This window comes from Scylla paramamosain, chromosome 31 (genome assembly GCF_035594125.1).
Source record: "Scylla paramamosain isolate STU-SP2022 chromosome 31, ASM3559412v1, whole genome shotgun sequence".
Classification (NCBI taxonomy): domain Eukaryota; kingdom Metazoa; phylum Arthropoda; class Malacostraca; order Decapoda; family Portunidae; genus Scylla; species Scylla paramamosain.
In genome coordinates, this window is record NC_087181.1 from 97501 (window position 1) to 120000 (window position 22500).

The following is a 22500-nucleotide window of genomic DNA, read 5'->3' on the forward strand; positions in this document are numbered from 1 at the left end:
GATGAGCAAATAAATAAAAATCCTTCATTATTATAGAAGGTTTAAATCTTACCAGATCTACTCTTGACTTCCGGCAGCTATACTAGAATATCTCCAACAATTTCGCTTCACTCTTGATCAAGGACCCACAAGCATCCATTTCTCAATCACCAGTCTCTTCTCGCAAACTCATGCTGACACTGGCCTAGGCCCCATTCCCCTCAAAAAAAAAAAAAAAAAAAAAAAAAAAAAGTCAAAAGGATCATCCAAAACTGGGGAATAAGTGTCTTGAAACCTCCCTCTCGAGAGTTCAAGTAATAGGAAGGAGGAAATACAGAAGCAGGAAGGGAGTTCCAGAGTTTACCAGTGAGAAGAATGAATGACTGAGAATACTCTTACATTAAAGAAATGGACAGAATAATGGTGAGACAAAGTATATCTTGTGGTTGTGTAGCGAGGCCACGGGAGGAGAGGAGGCATGCGGCTAGAAAGATCAGAAGAGCAGTTGGTGTGAAAATAACAGTAAAAGATAGCAAGTGATGCAACACTATAGAAGAGAGATAAGCTGAAGCCAGTCAGTTAGAGAGGAGTTGGTAAGACAAAATGCTTTCGTTGTTCCTTCATCACCTGATTATATTTTAAAAAATTCTTTATATTTTCAGTGCCTCCTATGGTCTTGACTCTGGGAAGGCCTGTGGCTCTGAAGGAGTCTCCCAATGCTCGTTTTCTGTCTATCAACATCCACTTTCCTTCTAGGTGGCTATATGTCTACATTTGGAACATATAAACCGAAGAAAATAAAGGAAGCTGACATGCCTACATGTGGCAGCCCTGTGTAGTGGTTCGCTCCAAACAACTGGGTGACACAATTCTTCAAGCCAGTGATTCATAGCTTTGATTTCCTGTCTTTTCATGCTCTTGCTGTATTCTTGATAGGTGAATTCTCAAGCATATATTATTTGCTCTGGAGAATGCTGCCCCTGGAAATGAGTGAATGCAGGAAGGCAAACATTTTGTGCATACTGTCAGTGCAGTCTTTTGTATTGTACCTGGTCTCCCTTCAATAAACAATCTCCTCATTTGTATAACACATCAAAACATCCTTATATGGCAAGGAAGAGATTAAAAAAAAAAAAAAAAAAAAAAAAAAAAAAAAAAAAAACAACAACTTCACTACAATAACCAGAACAAAAGTTTATTCCCATTGCTATAAATGCCTTGAATTTTCATGGTCTTCAGAGTAAACCATGTGCAAATCTTGTGAATCCCCTACACATGTGATTGTGTGTGTGTGTAATATTACTACTACTAATTATTACTTTATATAGAAATAAGCAACCAAGGATTGAAAATATTAGAATAAACAGAGAAAGTGGTAGTTTTGATGCTACCAAGACAAGCTAAAAAGAGATCAAAGTAATAAACAAATGTAATGACTTCAGAGAAATTATGAGTAAAAATAATAAAGGGTTGCAGAAGCTCACTTTAATGTTATTTATTTAACAGGTCCACAATCCCACACAGGAGAGGCCCTGACAAAGCACCATACACTCATACATTAATCATATGTAAGTCCTATCAGCTAAAAAAAGAGTACAACTGTACGTGTGTGCACTTAATGTATGTGCATGAGTGTGTTTGTGCATGTGTGTGTGTGCGTGTCCGTGGTGTGGGAATGGTCTCAGTCTTCACTCTGAAGATGTCATCATCATTAGTGATGGACTACCATAAGCTGTGTGTGTGTGTGTGTGTGTGTGTGTGTGTGTGTTGTGGGGAATGCATAAAAACTGAGATCATCTCTCATAAAGTGTCAGAGGTTTAGTGGAAAGCCTTCTATTTGATAAAGCCCATTCCTCCCAACTTATGAGTGTAATGTTAACTATAAGTTTACAAACAAAAAGCAGACAATGGTATATCTAATACAATGTTTGGTATATTCTAATGCAGCATGTTTTTTAGCTAAAATAATAAAATCAATATATATATATATATATATATATATATATATATATATATATATATATATATATATATATATATATATATATATATATATATATATATATATATACTATAATATGTATCTGTCAGTGACTGTATCACCTCCTTCTCCTCGTTCTTGATTCAGTTGAGGTGTTTGCCACTCCACTTGAAGAGGCCAAGGAATTATCGAGGCTGACAGAGTTTTCTTGGGACCTGTGAATTAAAGTCAAGGTATGATAATGCTGAACAGAGGGAGGGGAAGGGAGGACAGTTAAAGAAACAAAGAAATATGGTCAGGAAAGCATTTGGGTCACAGTGGCTTGACCATCAACGAGCAGCAAGCATATATGGGAGTATTTTGGCATAAAGTGGTGGAGATTTGGAGGCATGACTGGCATGCTGCACCAGGTCACCCCTGTGTCATTCCAGAACCAAACATCTAAAAGTTCTTGAATCTTGTGAACTTATCAGTTCAGGAAGAAAACAAGTTAATATATCTAAAACCTTTGACCAGGTCCATTTTCAGATGGTGTGGGTCCTCTAACATGATATCAACATCTGGAGCATCAAATCCACTCAAGTACTTGAGTCTTCATAGCATCATCAGTGTAGTTTTTTGTTTTCCAGTAAGCTAGAAACATCTTTGGTCTATTAATGGGAGAATCACTAATGAAGCCTGCTAAAAGGCAGTAAGCACTAGACACCTTTCAGTAAGAATGAGCTGAGTCTTCAAAGTCATCTCACAAAACCATTCATATTATGTTCAATTGACTATTTAAATGCATTGCCCTATGGGCAATCTTTCTAACACTGAAAAGTTGCACTGAAGATGGGAGAAACTGGCCATGACAGGCTTTTCTGGTAATTATATATATATATATATATATATATATATATATATATATATATATATATATATATATATATATATATATATATATATATATATATATATATATATATAATAAAACTGCAGGCAGTAAGATTCCAGTCACTCCATTCTTACTCATTTGCTGTCAGTAGCATCTTTTGAAGTTACACTGCAAACTTAATGCAGATAATTTCATTAAACCAAATTGATCGATCATAAAAAAAGTCGAGGGGTTAAACATTTCACACCAAGAAGCCACACAATGGCAAACTTATGAGTTGTCTATTATTTCAGACCTGTAAAAACTGGTTCCCAGAAGTAGAGTCAACAAATATTTGATAAATGTAAACTGGAGGGACAAGAGTGAGCTAGTGAATGTTGAAGCATACTGGCTTCCAGAAAGGCTCTCCCATAACAGCCTGCAGTCACTGCAGTGATCCAGCCTGCTGCCTCTGCCATGTGCCAGCCAAGCTCTTCACCAGTCATGGACACATTGGCTAGGAGGTGACAACTAAATTTGCTTTGTTCTTCACACTTATATAAGAATATATTCAGGTCCAAGTTAGAAATTCATGAGAATAGTTTTAAGAAATTACTGCACTTTTTTTTTTTTTCACTAGGATTGAACTAGATCATGAGAACTCAAATCATCCTATTCAAGTTATAACAACTTGGGTCAAAATTTTCCTTCAAAATCCAATTCTCTCTGAATTTCCTTCATTTTCTCTTTTTTTGCTTAGAAGTTTCCATTGAAGTGAAAGCAGTGTTCCCCACTATAACAATCATCATCAGCCCACAACTTGCCATCATATTGAAATGTTCACTATGTTACAAATATATCTACATAATTCTTAAATGTCCACTATGCCCCCATTTCCAAACACACAAATACATGTATAAAAAGACACTTTTAAAGGAAGCATCTGTTTGTCTGGGTGAGGGTAAGGTGTCCTGCACTCTTGCCTATGGTCCTGGGAATTAAGGGAACAACAGGGCCTGCAAACAACTGAAGAAAAAATTACAAAGGGGTGCCAATTAAATTCCTTGAGGAGACCAACAGCCCAGTGCAATGTGAGGACTTTCCCTGCTCAAGAATCCAGCCTAAAATGGTAAATCTTAAGTCTAAATCTCACACATACCTCAAGGATGCTGTCTGGACATTGTAATTTCTTGAACTAAAGGGCTTACGAAACATCCTTAGTTTTGAGCTGCCATTGGAGTTTGTACTGTCCCTCAAGCCCTTTGGGGTCTGTTAGGTTAGTGAAGGAACACTGGTTAATGAATTTAGTATGCCAACTTAACTCTTTTACTGCTATGGTTATATTTTGGTAACATACAGAGCACCATCAAAATATAGTTTACATAGACAGATAGAGTAAAGAGAGAATAAACAATTAATTTTGCATTTTTTTTTAACCATACAGAAATGCTGAACATGCTTTAATTTAAAAATATGTCTTAAAAGTTGTAAGGAATTATGAGAAGAATGTGTAGCAGTGAAAGGGATAAAAATAATCATTGAGTAGGGAACTTTAGATAGCTAAGCTTTATACAGGGACAATCATATGTGCAACTACTGGCTTATTGCAAATTCCTCATGCTCTTATACTGACCAGCCCGATGTTTTGTCAACTGGTGATGTGATGAAAGAACATAAAAAATATTTATGGATGATAAAATTAATGTAATTCATCAGCAAATGATTCTATAGTGAACTACAGGCCACTCCTGTGGAAGTGCACTTTGCACACCTCCCAAACCTCCTATAAAAAAATGGCCTCCAGCAGATGAACTTGCAGATCAATTACAACCCCATGCTGGCATTCCTCAGGTTGTTACCCATGTGGACCAAGTACAGGATTGGTAGGTAATAAAGTCTAGAAAGAGTTTGGGAATAAACAAACACATACACATATATAAAAAAAATTGCCTTTTAAAGGTATAAATATGATGAAGAATTCTCTACACAGCTACTGAAGCAGTTAGTAAATTCAAATGTTAAGGAATAACTACACCTTAAAGACACAACCATCACTAAAATGGAATAACTATCAGGTAATATTTTGTGGAGGTGTGCAGTCAAGGAGGAGGCAGTAGACACCTGCCGAAACGATAATTACTCCCAGTGAGGTGTAAAGCACTGTTCAGGGGGTGCTGTGAACTTATCATTAAACCCAGCTGTGACCTGACTGAACATTTCCCTTTGTGTTTCACAACACAAGGGGGCAGTCACAGCCTGTCCTTTAAAGACAACTCTCTTCCTCCACACAAAACTACAAGCACCTAATAACACACACACCCTTCACTCAAAAATTTTAAAATCATCATGGCGACTCCTACACCAGCCTCGGAGTCCCCATCTGGGGAGGGGACCATAAATGTCCCTAGGTTGGACTGCCTTTCTGTCGACGACCCTAAGTGTCTTGACACCCCCCTCAACATTTTCTTCATTAACTTCTGCAACATTCACAATCTAAGATCTAATTTTCAATCTGTAGAACACCACCTCTCTTCTTCTAAACCTCATCTTATTTTCCTCACTGAAACTCAGGTGTCTGAGGCAACTAACAGTAGCCCCTTTTCTGTTCCCTCCTACTTTCTCTATCCTCATTTTTGATCCAAAGCTGGATGTTGCATTTATGTGCGCAGCTTTCGTGCCCATGCTCTTGAATCTTTCGAGTTTTCCACCATCTGGCTACAACTACAGAGTCACACTCAAACTAAATTTATCTGTGCTGTATACCTTTCACCTAACTCCTCTGACTATAAGAAATTCTTTGACTACTTAACTTCCGAAGTGGAGCACATTCTGACCCTCTTCCCTTTTGCAGAGATCTCCATTCTTGGAGACTTCAATGTTCACCACCAGCTTTGGCTTTTCTCTCCCTTCACTGACCATCCTGGTGAACTAGCCTTCAACTTTGCTATCCTCCACAACCTAGAGCAATTGGTGCAACACCCTACTCGTATTCCTGACTGTCTTGGGAGATACGCCCAACATTCTTGACCTTTTCCTGACCTCTAATCCTTCTGCTTATGCTGTCACCCTTTCTTCTCTGTTGGGCTCCTCCGATCACAATCTCATATCTGTATCTTGTCCTATCGCTCCAATTCCTCCTCAGGATCCCCCTAAGCGAAGGTGCCTCTGGCATTTTGGCTCTGCTAGTTGGGGGGACCTGAGGAGGTATTTTGCTGATTTTCCTTGGAATGATTACTGCTTCCGTATCAGAGACCCGTCTTTGTGTGCTGAGCGCATAACAGAGGTGATAGTGTCTGGCATGGAGGTGTACATTCCTCACTCTTTTTCTCGTCCTAAACCTTCTAAACCTTGGTTTAACACAGCTTGTTCTCGTGCTATATATGATAGAGAGGTGGCCCACAAAAGGTACTCAAGCCTTCCATCACCAGAATCTCATGCACTTTATACTTCTGCCCGGAACCATGCCAAGTCTGTTCTCCAACTAGCTAAAAACTCCTTCATTAACAGAAAGTGTCAAAACCTTTCAAGATCTAACTCCCCACCTGACTTCTGGTATCTAGCCAAAAAAATCTCCAATAACTTTGCTTCTTCTTCTTTCCCTCCTTTATTTCAACCGGATGGCACAACTGCTATCACATCTATTTCTAAAGCTGAACTCTTCACTCAAACCTTTGCTAAAAACTCTACCTTGGACGATTCTGGGCTTGTTCCTCCCTCTCCTCCACCCTCTGACTACTTCATGCCACGTATTAAAATTCTTCGCAATGATGTTTTCCATGCCCTTGCTGGCCTAAACCCTCGGAAGGCTTATGGACCTGATGGGGTCCCTCCTATTGTTCTCCAAAACTGTGCTTCCGTGCTTGCACCTTGCCTAGTCAAACTCTTACAGCTCTGTCTGTCAACATCTACCTTTCCTTCTTGCTGGAAGTTTGCCTACATTCAGCCTGTTCCTAAAAAGGGTGACTATTCTAATCCCTCAAACTACCATCCTATTGCTTTAATTTCCTGCCTATCTAAAGTTTTTGAATCGATCCTCAACAGGAAGATTGTTAAACATCTATCACTTCACAACCTTCTATCTTATCGCCAGTATGGGTTCCGTCAAAGCCGCTCTACTGGTGATCTTCTAGCTTTCCTTACTGAGTCTTTGTCATCATCTTTTAGAGATTTTGGTGAAACTTTTGCTGTTGCCTTGGACATATCAAAAGCTTTTGATAGAGTCTGGCACAAAGCTTTGATTTCCAAACTATCCCCTATGGCTTCTATTCTTCTCTCTGTAACTTCATCTCAAGTTTCCTTTCTGACCATTCTATTGCTGCTGTGGTAGACGGTCACTGTTCTTCTCCTAAATCTATTAACAGTGGTGTTCCTCAGGGTTCTGTCCTGTCACCCACTCTCTTTTTATTATTCATTAATGATCTTCTAAACCAAACTTCTTGTCCTATCCACTCCTATGCTGATGATACCACCCTGCACTTTTCCATGTCTTTTCATAGACGTCCAACCCTTCAGGAGGTAAACATTTCACGCAGGGAAGCCACAGAACACTTGACTTCTGATCTTTCTAAAATTTCTGATTGGGTCAGAGCAAACTTGGTATTGTTCAATGCCTCAAAAACTCAATTCCTCCATCTATCAACTCGACACAACCTTCCAGACAACTATCCCCTCTTCTTTAATGACACTCAACTGTCCCCTTCTTCTACACTGAGCATCCTCGGTCTGTCTTTTACTTATAATCTGCACTGGAAACTTCACATTTCATCTCTAGCTAAAACAGCTTCTATAAAGTTAGGCGTTCTGAGACGTCTCTGCCAGTTTTTCTCATCCCCCCAGCTGCTAACTCTGTACAAGGGCCTTATCCGTCCATGTATGGAGTATGCTTCACATGTCTGGGGGGGTTCCACTCATACTGCTCTTCTAGACAGGGTGGAATCAAAAAGCTTTTCGTCTCATCAACTCCTCTCCTCTAACTGACTGTCTTCAGCCTCTCTCTCTCACCGCCGCAATGTTATATCTCTAGCTGTCTTCTACTGCTATTTTCATGCTAACTGCTCTTCTGATCTTGCTAACTGCATGCCTCCCCTCCTCCCGCAGCCTCACTGCACAAGACTTTCTTCTTTCTCTCACCCCTATTCTGTCCACCTCTCTAACGCAAGAGTTAACCAGTATTCTCAGTCGTTCATCCCTTTCTCTGGTAAACTCTGGAACTCCCTGCCTGCTTCTGTATTTCCACCTTCCTATGACTTGAATTCCTTCAAGAGGGAGGTTTCAAGACACTTATCCTTCAATTTCTGACTAACGCTTTCGACCCTTTTATGGGACTGGCATTTCAGTGGGCATTTTTTTTAAGTTGGATTTTTGTTGCCCTTGGCCAGTGTCCACCCTAAAAAAAAAAAAAAAAAAAAAAAAAAAAAAAAAAAAAAAAAAAAAAAAAAAAAAAAAAAAAAAAAAAAGTGTCAATGCCACCTCATCACAGATAAATGTCATGAACCACTATATTTCTGACCATTCCTCTAAATTCTTAGCATGTCAGATGTGTACTAGAAGTACAGTACAATGTGTTAAGCAACAGATCCCTGTCTTGTGTTGAGACAAGGTAGTGTTGGAAGGTGGAGTATTGACATTAATGACAAAACTGATTAATAATTCAAAACTAAACTTGCATAATTATTCTGTGTTTGGGGGATCTAAAGAATGATGTATTTTTATTCTTATTTCTCTTTTAGATATGCAAGTGAGTGCATGTCTAAAGCAAATGTGTGTGATGCTTCTGCATAAATGCCATCCAGTCTTAAGAAGTATGCAATATTTTTGTATGATTGCTATTTACCTTTTATGAAAGCAAACAAGGCAAATTCATGTTTCCCTACATGGCAATAAAAGAACATAATCATTATTCTGCGGATTCTTTGCATGAACTATTTACCCGTAAAGGACCAGAGGCAGCTATAGTCACTCACTCCCTCCAAGTCTCTCCAACTTGTTGTTGTCCTTCCATAACCCCTGCACATACTGTCAACTGGATGGTGTCGTTAGAAAGAGGAAAACTTGATGTTCAGTACAAAGTCTATTTCATTTGGTCTTCCATTGCAAGCTAAGTTGTGTGAATACAGGTTATTTTCAACACTTAGTGCTGGAGATTCTAGTGGGACGAAAATCACTACCACTGTCGGTCATTTAGGGGTTAAGTACTGCTGAGCTGGATGTCTGACAAATGATGCTGACAAATGCAGGGTGGAATCATCAGCATAAGCCTGACAAAGAGGATCATTTATGAATAACAGGAACAGTGAATGAAATGGTAGAACCTTATGGAACACCACTGTTGACAGGTTTACAACACTGCAGTGACACAACAGCCAGACAGGAAACTTGAGATAAAAGTGTACAAAGATGGATAGAAATCATATGAAAAGGCTTAAAAATTAATATTTTTTTTTGCCACTCAGTAAAAAAAAATAAATAAAATAAAATAAATAAATAAGTAAATAAATAAATAAATAAATAAATATAATAAAAAACAATAAAAATAAAAACAATAAATAAACAAACAAATAAATAAATAATAATAATACTAAAAAAAAAAAAAAAAAAAAAAAAAAAAATATATATATATATATATATATATATATATATATATATATATATATATATATATATATATATATATATATATATATATATATATATATATATATATATATAATATATATATAATAAATAAATGTGATATATATATATATATATATATATATATATATATATATATATATATATATATATATATATATATATATATCACATTTATTTATTAATTTATTTATATTTATCATTATTATCATTATATAATATATATATATATATATATATATATATATATATATATATATATATACACCAACTCCAAGTTCACTGGTAAAAAGGTAAATTTTATTCAAAATGTTCATTTCCACATTTCTGAGGAAGACATAGAGGCATAGGGATGAAAGGGGCTTGAGACAGTAAGGGCACATGATTAGATAGCAATGGTGGTATACTGTAAGGGATGAAAGGGGCCTGAGACAGTATGGGCACATGACAAGATAGCAATGGTGAAATGCATGGCTCTGTCAAGATTAAAGTGAAAGAAACAAAAAAGATGAGAGATAATGAAGGACATTAAACTGAATGTGTCATAAAAAATCTGGAGAGCAAGATTAAATTTATCTATACTCCAGGTGGGCAATCCCACAAAAGGTGGCTCAGACAAAGCACCACACATACATGGTACATATTAAAATATAAAGAGAAGGGTTTGCAATAGTAAGATAAGTATGGTGGAAAGCTAGGGCATAGAAGAACTGGGACAGATAAAGAAGAAATAGAGGGGTTTGGCCAGGCTGAGAGGATGAAGGGTAAAGAACTCATGAAGGAATAAAAAAAAGTCAGAATTCAAAATGAAAGATGACATAACTTAAAAGAAGGATGGAAAGAATAAAAAATATTTTCCTGCAGTAGTCATCCTCCCTTTGAGAATGTTCTCTAAGGAAGCAAGACACCAGCATGAAAGCTACTCACCTCTTCATTATGCTCCAGTTTTCTCCAAGGTGACTTGCCCTTCGCCAGGATCTTCCTGAGTGATGACGGGGTCATGCCCTTCCTGCCCCGTGGTGTTGTCATCCCCTTCTTGCTGAGAACACTTGGGGAGCATCCTGGGGATGATGAGTGGGACTGCACTGAGCTAGACTTAGAGTGCTGCAGCTGTCTGCGGCGTGTCACCCGACCAGACTCCGGCTGGGATGGGTTGGATCCTGCAGAATTGATACTGCTCTCTGCTGCATGTAAACCCTGCAAATAGAACAAAGGCTGCCTCATTGTACACTGAGTAAGCAAGTTGCCAAATCCAGTGAGAGCAATAATTTCTATGCTTGAGAAAGGCACAAGTATCACCACCTATTATATCTTACAACACAAACTGAGAGTGGCCTCCCTCTCACTTTAAGAAACAAACCATCATCACAAGTACACTTTTACCACACAAAAGAGTGTGGATCCTGCAGACCTGTGAAGCAGAGAGCACAACACATTCTCCCACAATACCTTCACATGCCTCTGAACAGTAAGTAACTTTCATACTTTTAAATCTTTCAATACATGGGGATGGATTTACATTCAAACAAGAGTACATGATTGTGACGTGCACTGTTTTTCTTACACTAAGTATAATGGAAAACCCAAATGTGGTTGGTTACTAAATTACTTATTCTTAATATCTTAGAGATTTTGTAATTATTTTATCAGCAGTTGAGCAGTGTCAGTGGCTGAAGCAGGTTTAGTTACCTCCTTCTTCTGGTGCTGCCAGATAGACAGGGATAGCTCAGAGGTGCTGGACTCTCTCCTGTTCTCTTTGTCCCCACGGCTGAAGCGACGTCCAGGTGTGGGTGGGCCAGGGCGTGAGTAGGATGTCTGTGCAAGGCCAGGAAAGAAATGTGGATCATCTTAAAGTGTGTGCATTAACAAACAGCAAAATGCAAGTATAAGGCAGCAATGTGTTTGTATTAGGTACAGACCTGACCCTGCATAAGCAAAGATTAAGTAGCTTGTTATTAAGTCCATTATAATAGTTCATCCATGCCTAAATCATGGCAATTAAACAAACCTATTCATAATATTAGTGACATGCACATTAACTATCAGTGAGATCTTAAAAAATGCACTTTATGTTCACAATTAAAAGTTTTAAGAAATGAAACTATAAACACCTACATATCTCGCACAATGATCAAAAGTTTTAAGAAATGAAATTAAAAAGAAACTTTAATCTTACAGAAAGTCTCCGGGTTCTCTTCCCATCTGACGAATCAAATGAAGTTTCTGAGTAACTTGAGCCTGATGGAGACTTTCTTTTCCGAAGGTTGAAGGCAGGAGAGTCCAACTCCAGGTTCTCAGTAGCTTGAGTTATATTCATCAACTGTCTATCCTCTACAGCACACCCTTCCTGAAAAAAAAAAAATGAATAAATAAAAAAAATAAATAAATAAATAAAAATAAAATAAAATAAATAAATAAATAAATAAATAAATAAATAATAATAATAATAAATAAATAAATAATAAAAAAATAAATAAATAAACAAATAAATAAATAAAATAAAACAAAATAAATGAATGAATAAAGAAAATGAAAATAAATAAATAAATCAAATAAATAAATAATGAAATAAATAAAAAAATAAAATAAAAAAATAAATGAAAATCAATAAAAATAATAAAATAAATAAATAAATAAAAATAAATAAATAAATAAATAAATAAAAATAAATAAATAAATAGATAAAATAAATAAATAAATAGATAATATAAATAAATATAGAGGTACATAATACAGTGGGCCATAAGAATGATGTGTGTGTGTGAATGTGTGGTGCCTTGCCTGGGCTACCCTGTGCAGAATTGCTGATCTGATATATAGATAGATACATAGATAAGTAGATCAAAGAAGGATGACAATTTGGCACGACTGGGTAGGTCTGGGAGAGGCAACAATAGAAAGAGAGTCATGGTGGGTGCGTTTATTACTGTTATCCTGTCCAGTGCCACACTCATGCAACCACAGAGTGATCTTGATCTTTCTTTGTTTTTTGCCCTGCCTGCCTACCCCTATTGTTCACTGTTTTGTTTGCCTCAGCTTCTCTGGCTGGTGGAGGAAATGGTGTGCTACTTGAATGGTCAGAACCTCAAATAGTGGTGATGGTGGTGGTGGAAAGACAGTTGTGAAGAAGTTTGAGTACAGAAGTCATAATTTAGAAAATGTGAAGTGTTGAAGACAAGAAAATTATTAAACTTACAAAGGATGTTTTGAAAACTTGCAAAATTGTAAGGCAGTTGAAGAACATCACTTTGCACTGACACACAATGAAAATACTTCTTGATTAAATGTTTCCACAAAGACCAACTCACCCTCAGCTTATCATCCTCAAAATCGTCAAGTGGCCTGAACTGCATCTCAGCCGGGTACGCAGACCGCAAGTGTGGCGGGTAGAGGGAGTTCCGTCGCTGCAGCTCAGACAACCGTCGCCAAGGCTCATCTCCATCAGGATGCCACTTTCCAACCTTTGAAGAGATTTGCATCATTCAGGAAAAGAACGACACTGATCTTTTATCTTCTCTGCTCAACGACGACACAACGACTAAGTGTCTCCCGTCACTCTAGTCTTCTTTTGTGTGTGTAAACGTGTGTATTTACCTAGTTGTGATACACAGGAAAGGAGCTACATTCATCCTGTCTTGTCTCTATATCTACAAATATCCAACTTTTCCTTCAGGTAATGAATACTTGCAGAGACCACTCTCTCATCTAAGTCATCCCTGGCATCTATGCTTCTGTGAGAAAGCTGTGATTCCACTTATGCTTCTTCTGTTTGCCTTTCATGATTCACAAGTAATACAGATATACATTCTTAACACCATCAATTCTACCAGTATAATTATAAACTCTGGCAATTGAAACTCATCCAACTCTCTCAGTCTAATATGGTTTTATCGAATACATCTGATTACTTGTGTAATGAGATGAGTGTGGACTGCAATTCAGTCTCTTATTTCCCATCTCATTCCCTTTATCTGTGCTTAAAATCTCATACACTGAGACTGAAGTGTTTTTACTGTACAACTGGGGCCTACTACCATTATCTTCAGCCTTTATGACTGGATCCCAAGCCAGTGTACATGAGCTTTATAGCAATCACAAAAACACAGAAGACACAAGAAAAGTTGAATCCCATTACCTTCATGTCATGGAGATATTTGTTGTTAAACAGCTCTTCTTCCTCTTCATCACAGCGGAAGTGCATGCTCTTTGGGATGGACTTTCCGAGCGACTTGTCAGAGATGGTGATTTCTGGCTGAGGAGGAGGCTCTTCAACCTTAGTGTGTGTAGTTGAAGGAGCCTCATGCTGATGACCTCCCTCCCTGCCACTGGTCTTGGCTCGGCTGCTTGGCTTGCGGAAGATCTGACGTATTTGTAATACACACTGATTTACACTTTAAAAAATAATTAATAAAAAATAAATAAATAAATAAATAAATAAAATAGTGAAAAAAAAAAAAAAATAAAAAATAAATAAATAAAAAAAATAAACTAACAAGCAAGAGAAGGAACACTAATGGTGAGTGAGAGATTGATGGCAGTCAGTTAAAGGAGAGGAGCTGATGAAGTGAAAACCATTTTATTTCATCCTCTTTAAGAGAGCTGTGGGTGTGACGACTTTCTCATACAAGGGAGCTGTACTCTATAGAAGGATAGATGAGATCACTGCATAGAGTAAGTAACTGGGAGGAGGAATATTGCTAAAGACAACACAAAGAGCTTAACTTCATGGGAGCTGTTTGAGCAACAATGAGACATGAAATTTCTAGGTGAGATTTTTAGAAAAAGGGCATTCCAAGTATGCTCACTGCTGAAGAGTGTCACTGAAGAAGAGAGGACAGTTGTCTATAATGCTGCATGAAATGGGTGGATGAAAGAATTAAGTTTTTGAGGCACTGAAATCAGATTTGCCTTACCCCATTCTGAAATAATAGAAAGGTCAGAAGTTAAGTATTTTGTAGTTTATATTTATAAATGACTTAATTCCTGCTGAGTTAGATGTTGATTAAATAAAAATAAATGAAGGGAAAAACCATCAGCTTAACAGTGGACAAGACAAGAGAGTGAGTGGTAAGACAGAGACCTGTGGGACACTTGTACTGCCGGAACAGAAAGGCCAGAAAGAAAACTTGCAGTAAAGGAGCAGACATGGATAGAAACTAAATAAATTTTCAATATTTTTAAAGCAACAGGTCTAGGAGCTTGCCAGCAGAGTGTTCTTTACAGAATCTATATTGACAATCATAAAGTTTGTGAGCAGATTGATGGTTAAGAATCTCCCTTATTAAGATAGACTGAAAAGCTTTAGAGCTACATGAAGTCAAAGCTATACTGAGATATTGGAGCTACTGACAGTGTCCTTAACGCTGTGCTGGGACATTGACTGTCCTCGGCTTCCTGACTTCTTGGAGATCAACTTTTCCGTGGAGTCATTGACACCCCAATATTCCTCATTACAGGAGGAGGAGGAGGAAGAGGAGGTGGTGGTTGGTCGGCGTGCCTCAACTCTTTGTAATGGCATCTGGGACTCTTGCTCCTGAAAATAGTTCAGATAATTAACAAAATGCTGAATGTGCTAGTCTGGCTGATGTAAATACAAAAAACAAACACATAAAGAAACCAAAGACATAAATGACTTGGTTGGTATAGTAAAGTTGGCAGTGCAGTGTTAATCAAGAAAAATAATGGTAAATTTCCAAAACATTGTGGTTCACATATTATCCCCCCAAAAAATACAATGAACAGAATTAACCAGAATGTCTTGGAATTTCAGCAAGGGTTCTGAAACTTTTGGTTGAGTATTGCAGATAATGTATATAGAGGTAAGACAACATAATCATATCTCTTTTGCCTGAATATCAGAACTAGGTACACACACACACACACACACACAGACACAGACACACACACACACACACACACACACACACAGAGGAAATCTCTATATAAATAAAGCTGCACACTGTTAAGCTCACAGTAACCCACATGAAGTGCAGGTAAGATGGTATATATATATATATATATATATATATATATATATATATATATATATATATATATATATATATATATATATATATATATATATATATATATATATATATATATATATATATATATATATATATATATATATATATATATAATGTCATAGTGTAGGTTAGAACTTTTCCCTCTTGCCTTGAAGGAACATAGTGCCATTAAAGGATCACACACCACACTGACTCACTCACCCAGAAACTCTCCCGCCTCTGTATCCTCTTTTGTTCCTGCAGTTGTGATTCGGCGTGTTTCAGCTGCATCTCGAGGGAGCGCTTCTCTGAGCTGAGTTGTCTTATGGTGTTCTCACACTCATGCAGCTTCTCCTTGACAGGCTGATACTTGCTCTCAATCTCCTGAAGCCTGCTTTCTGCCTCCTTCTGACCCTGTGCCTTCTCTTCAAGCTTTTTAATGTAGTCTTTACACTGACTCAGCTGTGGAGAAAACGGAAAGGTTTCACTGCATTTTCTTAAATGATGCAGAAGGTGATATGTGTGGTAGAGCAAAAGACTGAAGATGGAATAGATTACATTTACGGTACAACCATGCTCTTTGAAAAATGTCTTTTCACTACAGTAATTTTTACAGAAAAATAAATACAATCACATCAAGAAAATGCAATCAGGATAACAAGAATTTTGGGTTACCTGCACCAAAAATGCTCTCACTTTTGATCCTGGGATGTACTGGGACACAGACAACAACTTAAGAGATGGAGATGAAAATAAAACAAAATGACTGCAAAGCTGAGATACATGAGACCTATGAGATGAAAAGACAGGGTGTCTAACAAGGATATGATGTGTGGTATGGATGATGTGATGAATGTTCTGACAATGGACAGACAATAGGCAGGCAGGACATCTTTGAAGCAGTTGGAAGGAGACCAGTGGGAAGACTACAAAAGAACTGAAAACGGTGTGTGGAAAACACATAAAGGAGAAAGAAGAGATCATCTAAGACCACAAAGCATGGGAGAGATTTATAAGCTGACCACACCTGTAAAAGAAAATAAGGATGCTAAATGAAATGATGAAATGAAATGATGACATTGTCACCTACTAAAACACTTTTCCATTAAGCCCACCTGTTGTTGGTAGTGCACAGTGGTGGTGCGCACCTCCTCCAGGCTTGACACTGCCTCTCCGAGCTTCTTTTTGGCAGTCTCATACTTTCTGCCCACCAGATCCCTCTCCTTCTTCACTTGGTCCCACTCTTCTGCCTGATGCGTAAACTTTTCTACCATCGTCTTGTAAGCCATTCTCTGTGTAGCAATGCTGTTGTTAAAGCTACTGAACTCCTCTAAAAAGGTCATTGCTTGATGACTTCCAGACAGCATTACAAAACAAGACAAAGAGAGGTAAAATGGATTCCAAGAGTAGAGAAAAGAATGAACCATATATCATTCAAGGGAAAAGTACAAATTCCCTTACAATTCTATCAGATGACTTCTTCTCGTGTTTCAGTGCTTCTTTTGCTGAGTGGAGTTGTTCTTTCAGCTTGTTCTGAGTCTCACACTCCACTCGCATCATCTCCTGAGGAACAACCCATTTGTATTAGCCATCAGTAACCTAATTCTTCAAACTGGAGCCAAGCAATTAAAGGAGGAAAAATGCCAAAACCAAAAAATGGCAGGGATGATGAAAATGATAGTGATGGTGAAGTGTTAGGAGAGACATGCTGGCAGAAGTGGTGGTGGTGGTGGTGGTGTGTTAGGAAAGACATGCTGGCAAAAGTGGTGGTGGTGGTGGTGGCACTGGTGTGTTAGGAGAGACATGCTGGTAGAAGTGGTGGTGGTGTGTTAGGAGACATGCTGGCAGAAGTGGTGGTGATGATGGTGGTGTGTGAGGAGAGACATGCTGGCAGAAGTGGTGGTGGTGGTGGTGGTGACATCTGCTCACCTTGGAATCTGTCATTTCCTTCTCCATATCAGTGATCCTTTGTTCAAGGGATCTGATGTGGGAGGACTGCTTATCTTCTTCTGCTTTCCTTGTTGCCAGCTAACAAAGAAAACTGTATCATTTAGAGCACCTGTGCACTGGATGTGGGATAAATTACCCCAAATGAGATGACAATAAAGATGGTGTTTAATGAAGTCTCTATACTTGCATAAAAGTTCAAAATTTTGCTATTATTTACATTTGTTTCATATGAAAAGTAGAAAATGATGTAGATTTTATTGTTTTCTAGGCACTTCCATCACCATTGAGGAGAAAGGAATACATATCCTTAGGAGAGAAAACTGTTGGAGATACATCACTGGATCACATCTTCATTCTATGCTGTTCCCTGACAAGGTACGGGTCTTACTGCTTGAGGCAACACTCACTGAGTTGTCCATAATAGATATGTTAATGCATAATATATGTAACAACTTTGGAACTTCCTTAATTCCTATGTTTGTTAATCCATTACTACATGAAAGAATAAGACAAGTATGACGCTGCCATGCACCACTGCCCTCAGGTAGGTAGGTCCCTCACAAATAATTATTAATCATTTCCTGGACTATCAGAATACTTCCTGGAGAGAGAGAGAGAGAGAGAGAGAGAGAGAGAGAGAGAGAGAGAGAGAGAGAGAGAGAGAGAGAGAGAGAGAGAGAGAGAGAGAGAGAGAGAGAGAGAGAGAGAGAGAAATTGGTCTGGAACAAGGCTCTTTCATAGCAAATACCCTCCTGTACCACGCCTGTGTTTACCTAGTTGTCTTGTACAGGGCACAAGCCAAAGCTCATTTTGTCCCGTCTCCCTAACCACATTTATCCAGTTTCTCTTTAAACATGTGAACAATATTTGCCACAACCATCTCTTCCTTCAAATCCTTCCAGAGTTCAATAGTTTGATATGGGAAGCTGCATTTCTTGATGTCGCTCAAACATCCACTCTTTATTTTCTTTCTATGCCCCCTTGTCTGTCTCTCTCCCTCTTTCATCTGTAATCCCAAGTAATTTCTTTCTAAATTGTTTACTAATTTGTACAGTGTTATCAGGTCTCCTTTTTCTCTTCTCTTTTATAGTGTTGGCAAATCCTATCTCTTCAAGTCTTTCTTCATAGCTAAAGTCTTTCAATTCTGGTACCATCTTTGTCACTATCCTCTGTATTCTTTCCAGTTTCTGTATGTAATTTTCTTCATTATTTCTTTATCTAAACATTTAAACACTACATTAATGTTTGTTAACAAGCTGAATATCCTGTTCATGTGCCTTTCAGGTGATAGTGTGTCCTGAATCATTAGTCCCAAATCTTTTTCTTCATTGCTTTTCATCATTATTTCTATTTCCATTTTGTAATTCCATGAAGGTCACTTTTTACTTTTTCCTATTTCCAACACGTGGCATTTTCTGGTGTTAAATTCTAGTTTCCATCTTTGGCTTCATGCATGTATCTTGTCAATATCCTTTTTGTAACATCTTACAGTCATTTTTATCCCTTATTATTTTCATAATTTTTGCATTATCAGCAAACAGGTTTACATAACTATTTAGATACTGTCATATCATTTACATATATTTGAAACATAATAGGTGCCAACACAGATCCTGGTGGTATCCCACTTGTTACTTTGTGCCAAGTAGAATTAGTGTCTCTGATTACTGTTCTCATTTCTCTACCAAGTAAATAATCATCCATCCATCTCAATGTTGCTCCCTTTAGTCCTTCCCTGTTTTCTAACTTTCACATAAGGCTTTAGTAGGGAACTTTATTGAATGCTTTTTTTTGAGATCCAGGTATACCACATTAACCCATCCATCCCTCTCTTGGTTTCCATCTATTACTCTCGTATAGAAGCTCAGTAGACTTGTGACACAGATCTCTTTCCTGAATCCAAATTGTTTTTCTGTAATTATCTTTTCATCTTCACAAAGCTTGCTTACAATACCTGTTAGTGAGACTATCAGTGACCTCCCTCTGAGGTCACTGGGCTGTGTCATTCCTCACACATTCACACAAGGCACCTAACAAACATTAAAGTTAATATACTCACCTTCTGATGTAAGGAAGCAATGAGTACCTCCTGTTGATGCAAGAAGGCTGTGGTCAGCTGCCCCACTGCCCCTTCCTGTGCCTTGTGCAGGTTGGTGACTGACTGCCTGTGGGTGGTGAGCCTCTCCTCATCACTGCTGCTCATCACATGCTGCTCCTGCTCAACACTTTGTTTACTTTTGCCTGTCTGTATATACACGAGATCACTGTTTTGCTTATCCTCCTCTGAGACAAACTTGCTTGTCAAGTTCTCTAACTTCTGCTGCAAAATTTCAAAAGCTGTATTCCTTTCTTTGACAGCTTTCATTAACTCACATTTTTCTTCAGCGTATACCTGAAGCAGATCATCCTTTTCCTTCAGCAGAGCTGCTAGATGTTCCTTCTCTTCATTCTCTTTTCTTTTTTCTTCAGTCAGTGTCTGAATATCTGATTCCACTTTCATTTGCATATTCAGAGAATCCTTCATCATCTTGACTTTGGCCTCAATAGCATTTTTTTCTTCACTCATCAGTTCCCTTTCTTTGTTCATCTCTTCCTTTAGAGCTTCTATACATTTATCTTTTTCCTGCAGACTTGTTTCAAATGTCAGCTTCACTTTCTCTGACATTTGCTCATGAGCTTCCATCTTTTTAAGGAGAGTACTGTGAGCTTCTTCCTGTTTGATGAATTTCTCTTCCAGTCCAGACATTTCATTCTTATAGTGCTGGGTGGCTTCCTCACTCTGCTGCTCAAGCATCATATACTTTTCATTCATACTGGTAAGTTTGTCTTTCAATTCAATGATTTCTTTGGCAAGGTGTTCATTGGATTCTCTCAAGCTTTCCATGTTCTCAGTGTATTTAGAATTGGTGTCTGTCAAAGCATCCATATCTTTCTTTACCTGAGCAGCACACTGCTTTTCAGCTTCAAGACTAACTGACAATGTCTGAATCTCACCCTCATATTTCTTCACTAATTCTTCATTGACAACTTTCATGCCAGCCATTTCTTCCTTCAGCGCAGCCAAATCATCAATCTTTTCTTGAAGAGCATGGGTTTGCTCTAAAATTTTGGCATTAAGACTTTCCTTATTTTCACACAATTCTTTCATCAATTTGGAACTAGATTCCTCTGAACATTTAAGGTCACTTTTAAGTTTATAATTTTCTGAGACATGCTGGTTCCTCAGGTTCTCATATTTCTGCTGCAAGTCATCAAAAGATTCCTTCTTTTCCTCAATTGTTTTCAGTAACTGACACTTTTCTTCAGCTTGTACCTTAAGTAAATAATCTTTGTCCTTGTGCAGAGCTGCAAGATCTTCCTTCTCCTTATTTTTCTCTCTTTTCTCCTCAGTCAGTAAGTGAATGTGAGACTCCATTTTCATACGTGTATCGAGCAAATCTTTCTCCATCACCTTGATTTTGGTCTCAAAAGCAGTTTTTTCTTCACTCATGTGTTCCCTTTCTTTATTCATCTCTTCCTTTAGAGCTTCTATACATTTATCTCTTTCCTGCTCCATTTCCATATGTGTATCAAGCAAATCTTTCTCCATCACCTTGATTTTGGTCTCAAAAGCAGTTTTTTCTTCACTCATGTGTTCCCTTTCTTTGTTCATCTCTTCCTTTAGAGCTTCTATACATTTATCTTTTTCCTGCAGACTTGTTTCAAATGTCAGCTTCTCTTTCTCAGACATTTGCTCATGAGCTTCCATCTTTTCAAGGAGAGTAGTGTGAGCCTCTTCCTGTTTGATGAATTTCTCTTCCAGTCCAGACATTTCATTCTTATAGTGCTGGGCAGCTTCCTCACTCTGCTGCTCAAGCATCATATACTTTTTATTCAAACTGGTAAGTTTGTCTTTCAATTCAGTGATTTCTCTGGCAAGGTGTTCATTGGATTCTCTCAAGCTTTCCATGTTCTCGGTGTATTTAGAATTGGTGTCTGTCAAAGCATCCATATCTTTCTTAACCTGAGCAGCACACTGCTTTTCAGCTTCAAGACTAATTGACATTGTCTGAATCTCACCCTCATATTTCTTCACCAATTCTTCATTGACAGCTTTCATGCCAGCCATTTCTTCCTTCAGAGCAGCCAAATCATCAATCTTTTCTTGAAGAGTATGTGTTTGCTCTACAATTTTAGCATGAAGACTTTCCTTAACATCATACAATTCTTTCATCAATTTAGAACAAGATTGCTCTGAACACTTAAGGTCACTTTTAAGCTTGTCATTTTCTGAGACATGCTGGTTCTTCAGGTTCTGATATTTCTGCTGCAAGTTATCAAAAGATTTCTTGTTTTCCTCAATCACTTTTAGTAACTGAGACTTCTCTTCAGTTTGTACATGAAGTAAACCATCTTTGTCATTCTGCAGAGCTGCAATATCTTCCTTCTCTTTATTTTTCTCCTCAGTCAATAAGTGAATGCTGGACTCCATTTTCATACGTGTATTGAGAAAATCTTTCTCCATCACTTTGATTTTGGTCTCAAAAGCAGTTTTTTCTTCACTCATCAGTTCCCTTTCTTTATTCATCTCTTCCTTTAGAGCTTCTATACATTTATCTTTTTCCTGCAGACTTGTTTCAAATGTCAGCTTCTCTTTCTCAGACATTTTCTCATGGGCTTCCATCTTTTCAAGGAGAGTAGTGTGAGCCTCTTCCTGTTTGATGAATTTCTCTTCCAGTCCAGACATTTCATTCTTATAGTGCTGGGCAGCTTCCTCACTCTGCTGCTCAAGTATCATATACTTTTCATTCATACTGGTAAGTTTGTCTTTCAATTCAGTGATTTCTTTGGCAAGGTGTTCATTGGATTCTCTCAAGCTTTCCATGTTCTCGGTGTATTTAGAATTGGTGTCTGTCAAAGCATCCATATCTTTCTTTACCTGAGCAGCACACTGCTTTTCAGCTTCAAGACTAACTGACAATGTCTGAATCTCACTCTCATATTTCTTCACCAATTCTTCATTGACAGCTTTCATGCCGGCCATTTCTTCCTTCAGCACAGCCAAATCATCAGTCTTTTCTTGAAAAGCATGGGCTTGCTCTACAATTTTTGCATTA

The 22500-nt window shown here is 37.8% G+C and overlaps 1 protein-coding gene and 1 long non-coding RNA gene across 5 annotated transcripts in view; one reads left to right on the plus strand and one right to left on the minus strand.

Moving 5' to 3' along the window:
• Positions 1-1147, plus strand: part of LOC135116343 (uncharacterized) — a 1881-nt gene extending 734 nt beyond the window's left edge. Inside the window, exon 2 of the long non-coding RNA XR_010276243.1 lies at positions 642-1147. This is a non-coding gene — a long non-coding RNA (uncharacterized LOC135116343). The remainder of the gene's footprint in view (positions 1-641) is intronic.
• A 302-nt stretch (positions 1148-1449) lies between these two features.
• LOC135116342 (putative leucine-rich repeat-containing protein DDB_G0290503) overlaps positions 1450-22500 on the minus strand; it is a 33524-nt gene continuing 12473 nt past the window's right edge. For 3 of the 4 annotated variants that reach the window (XM_064033705.1, XM_064033706.1, XM_064033704.1), the window contains exons 14-26: positions 19464-22500; positions 17384-17482; positions 16916-17017; positions 16570-16746; positions 15677-15916; positions 14797-14979; positions 13582-13806; positions 12755-12907; positions 11623-11793; positions 11136-11261; positions 10374-10643; positions 3973-4082; positions 1450-2175 (exon numbers count right to left, since the gene is read on the minus strand). The exon at positions 19464-22500 is cut by the window's right edge and continues 584 nt beyond it. In XM_064033705.1, coding sequence (XP_063889775.1) covers positions 2079-2175; positions 3973-4082; positions 10374-10643; positions 11136-11261; positions 11623-11793; positions 12755-12907; positions 13582-13806; positions 14797-14979; positions 15677-15916; positions 16570-16746; positions 16916-17017; positions 17384-17482; positions 19464-22500 — 4990 coding nt within the window. In that variant the 3' untranslated portion in view covers positions 1450-2078. The remainder of the gene's footprint in view (positions 2176-3972; positions 4083-10373; positions 10644-11135; positions 11262-11622; positions 11794-12754; positions 12908-13581; positions 13807-14796; positions 14980-15676; positions 15917-16569; positions 16747-16915; positions 17018-17383; positions 17483-19463) is intronic. The other variant, XM_064033707.1, reaches the window with a different exon arrangement.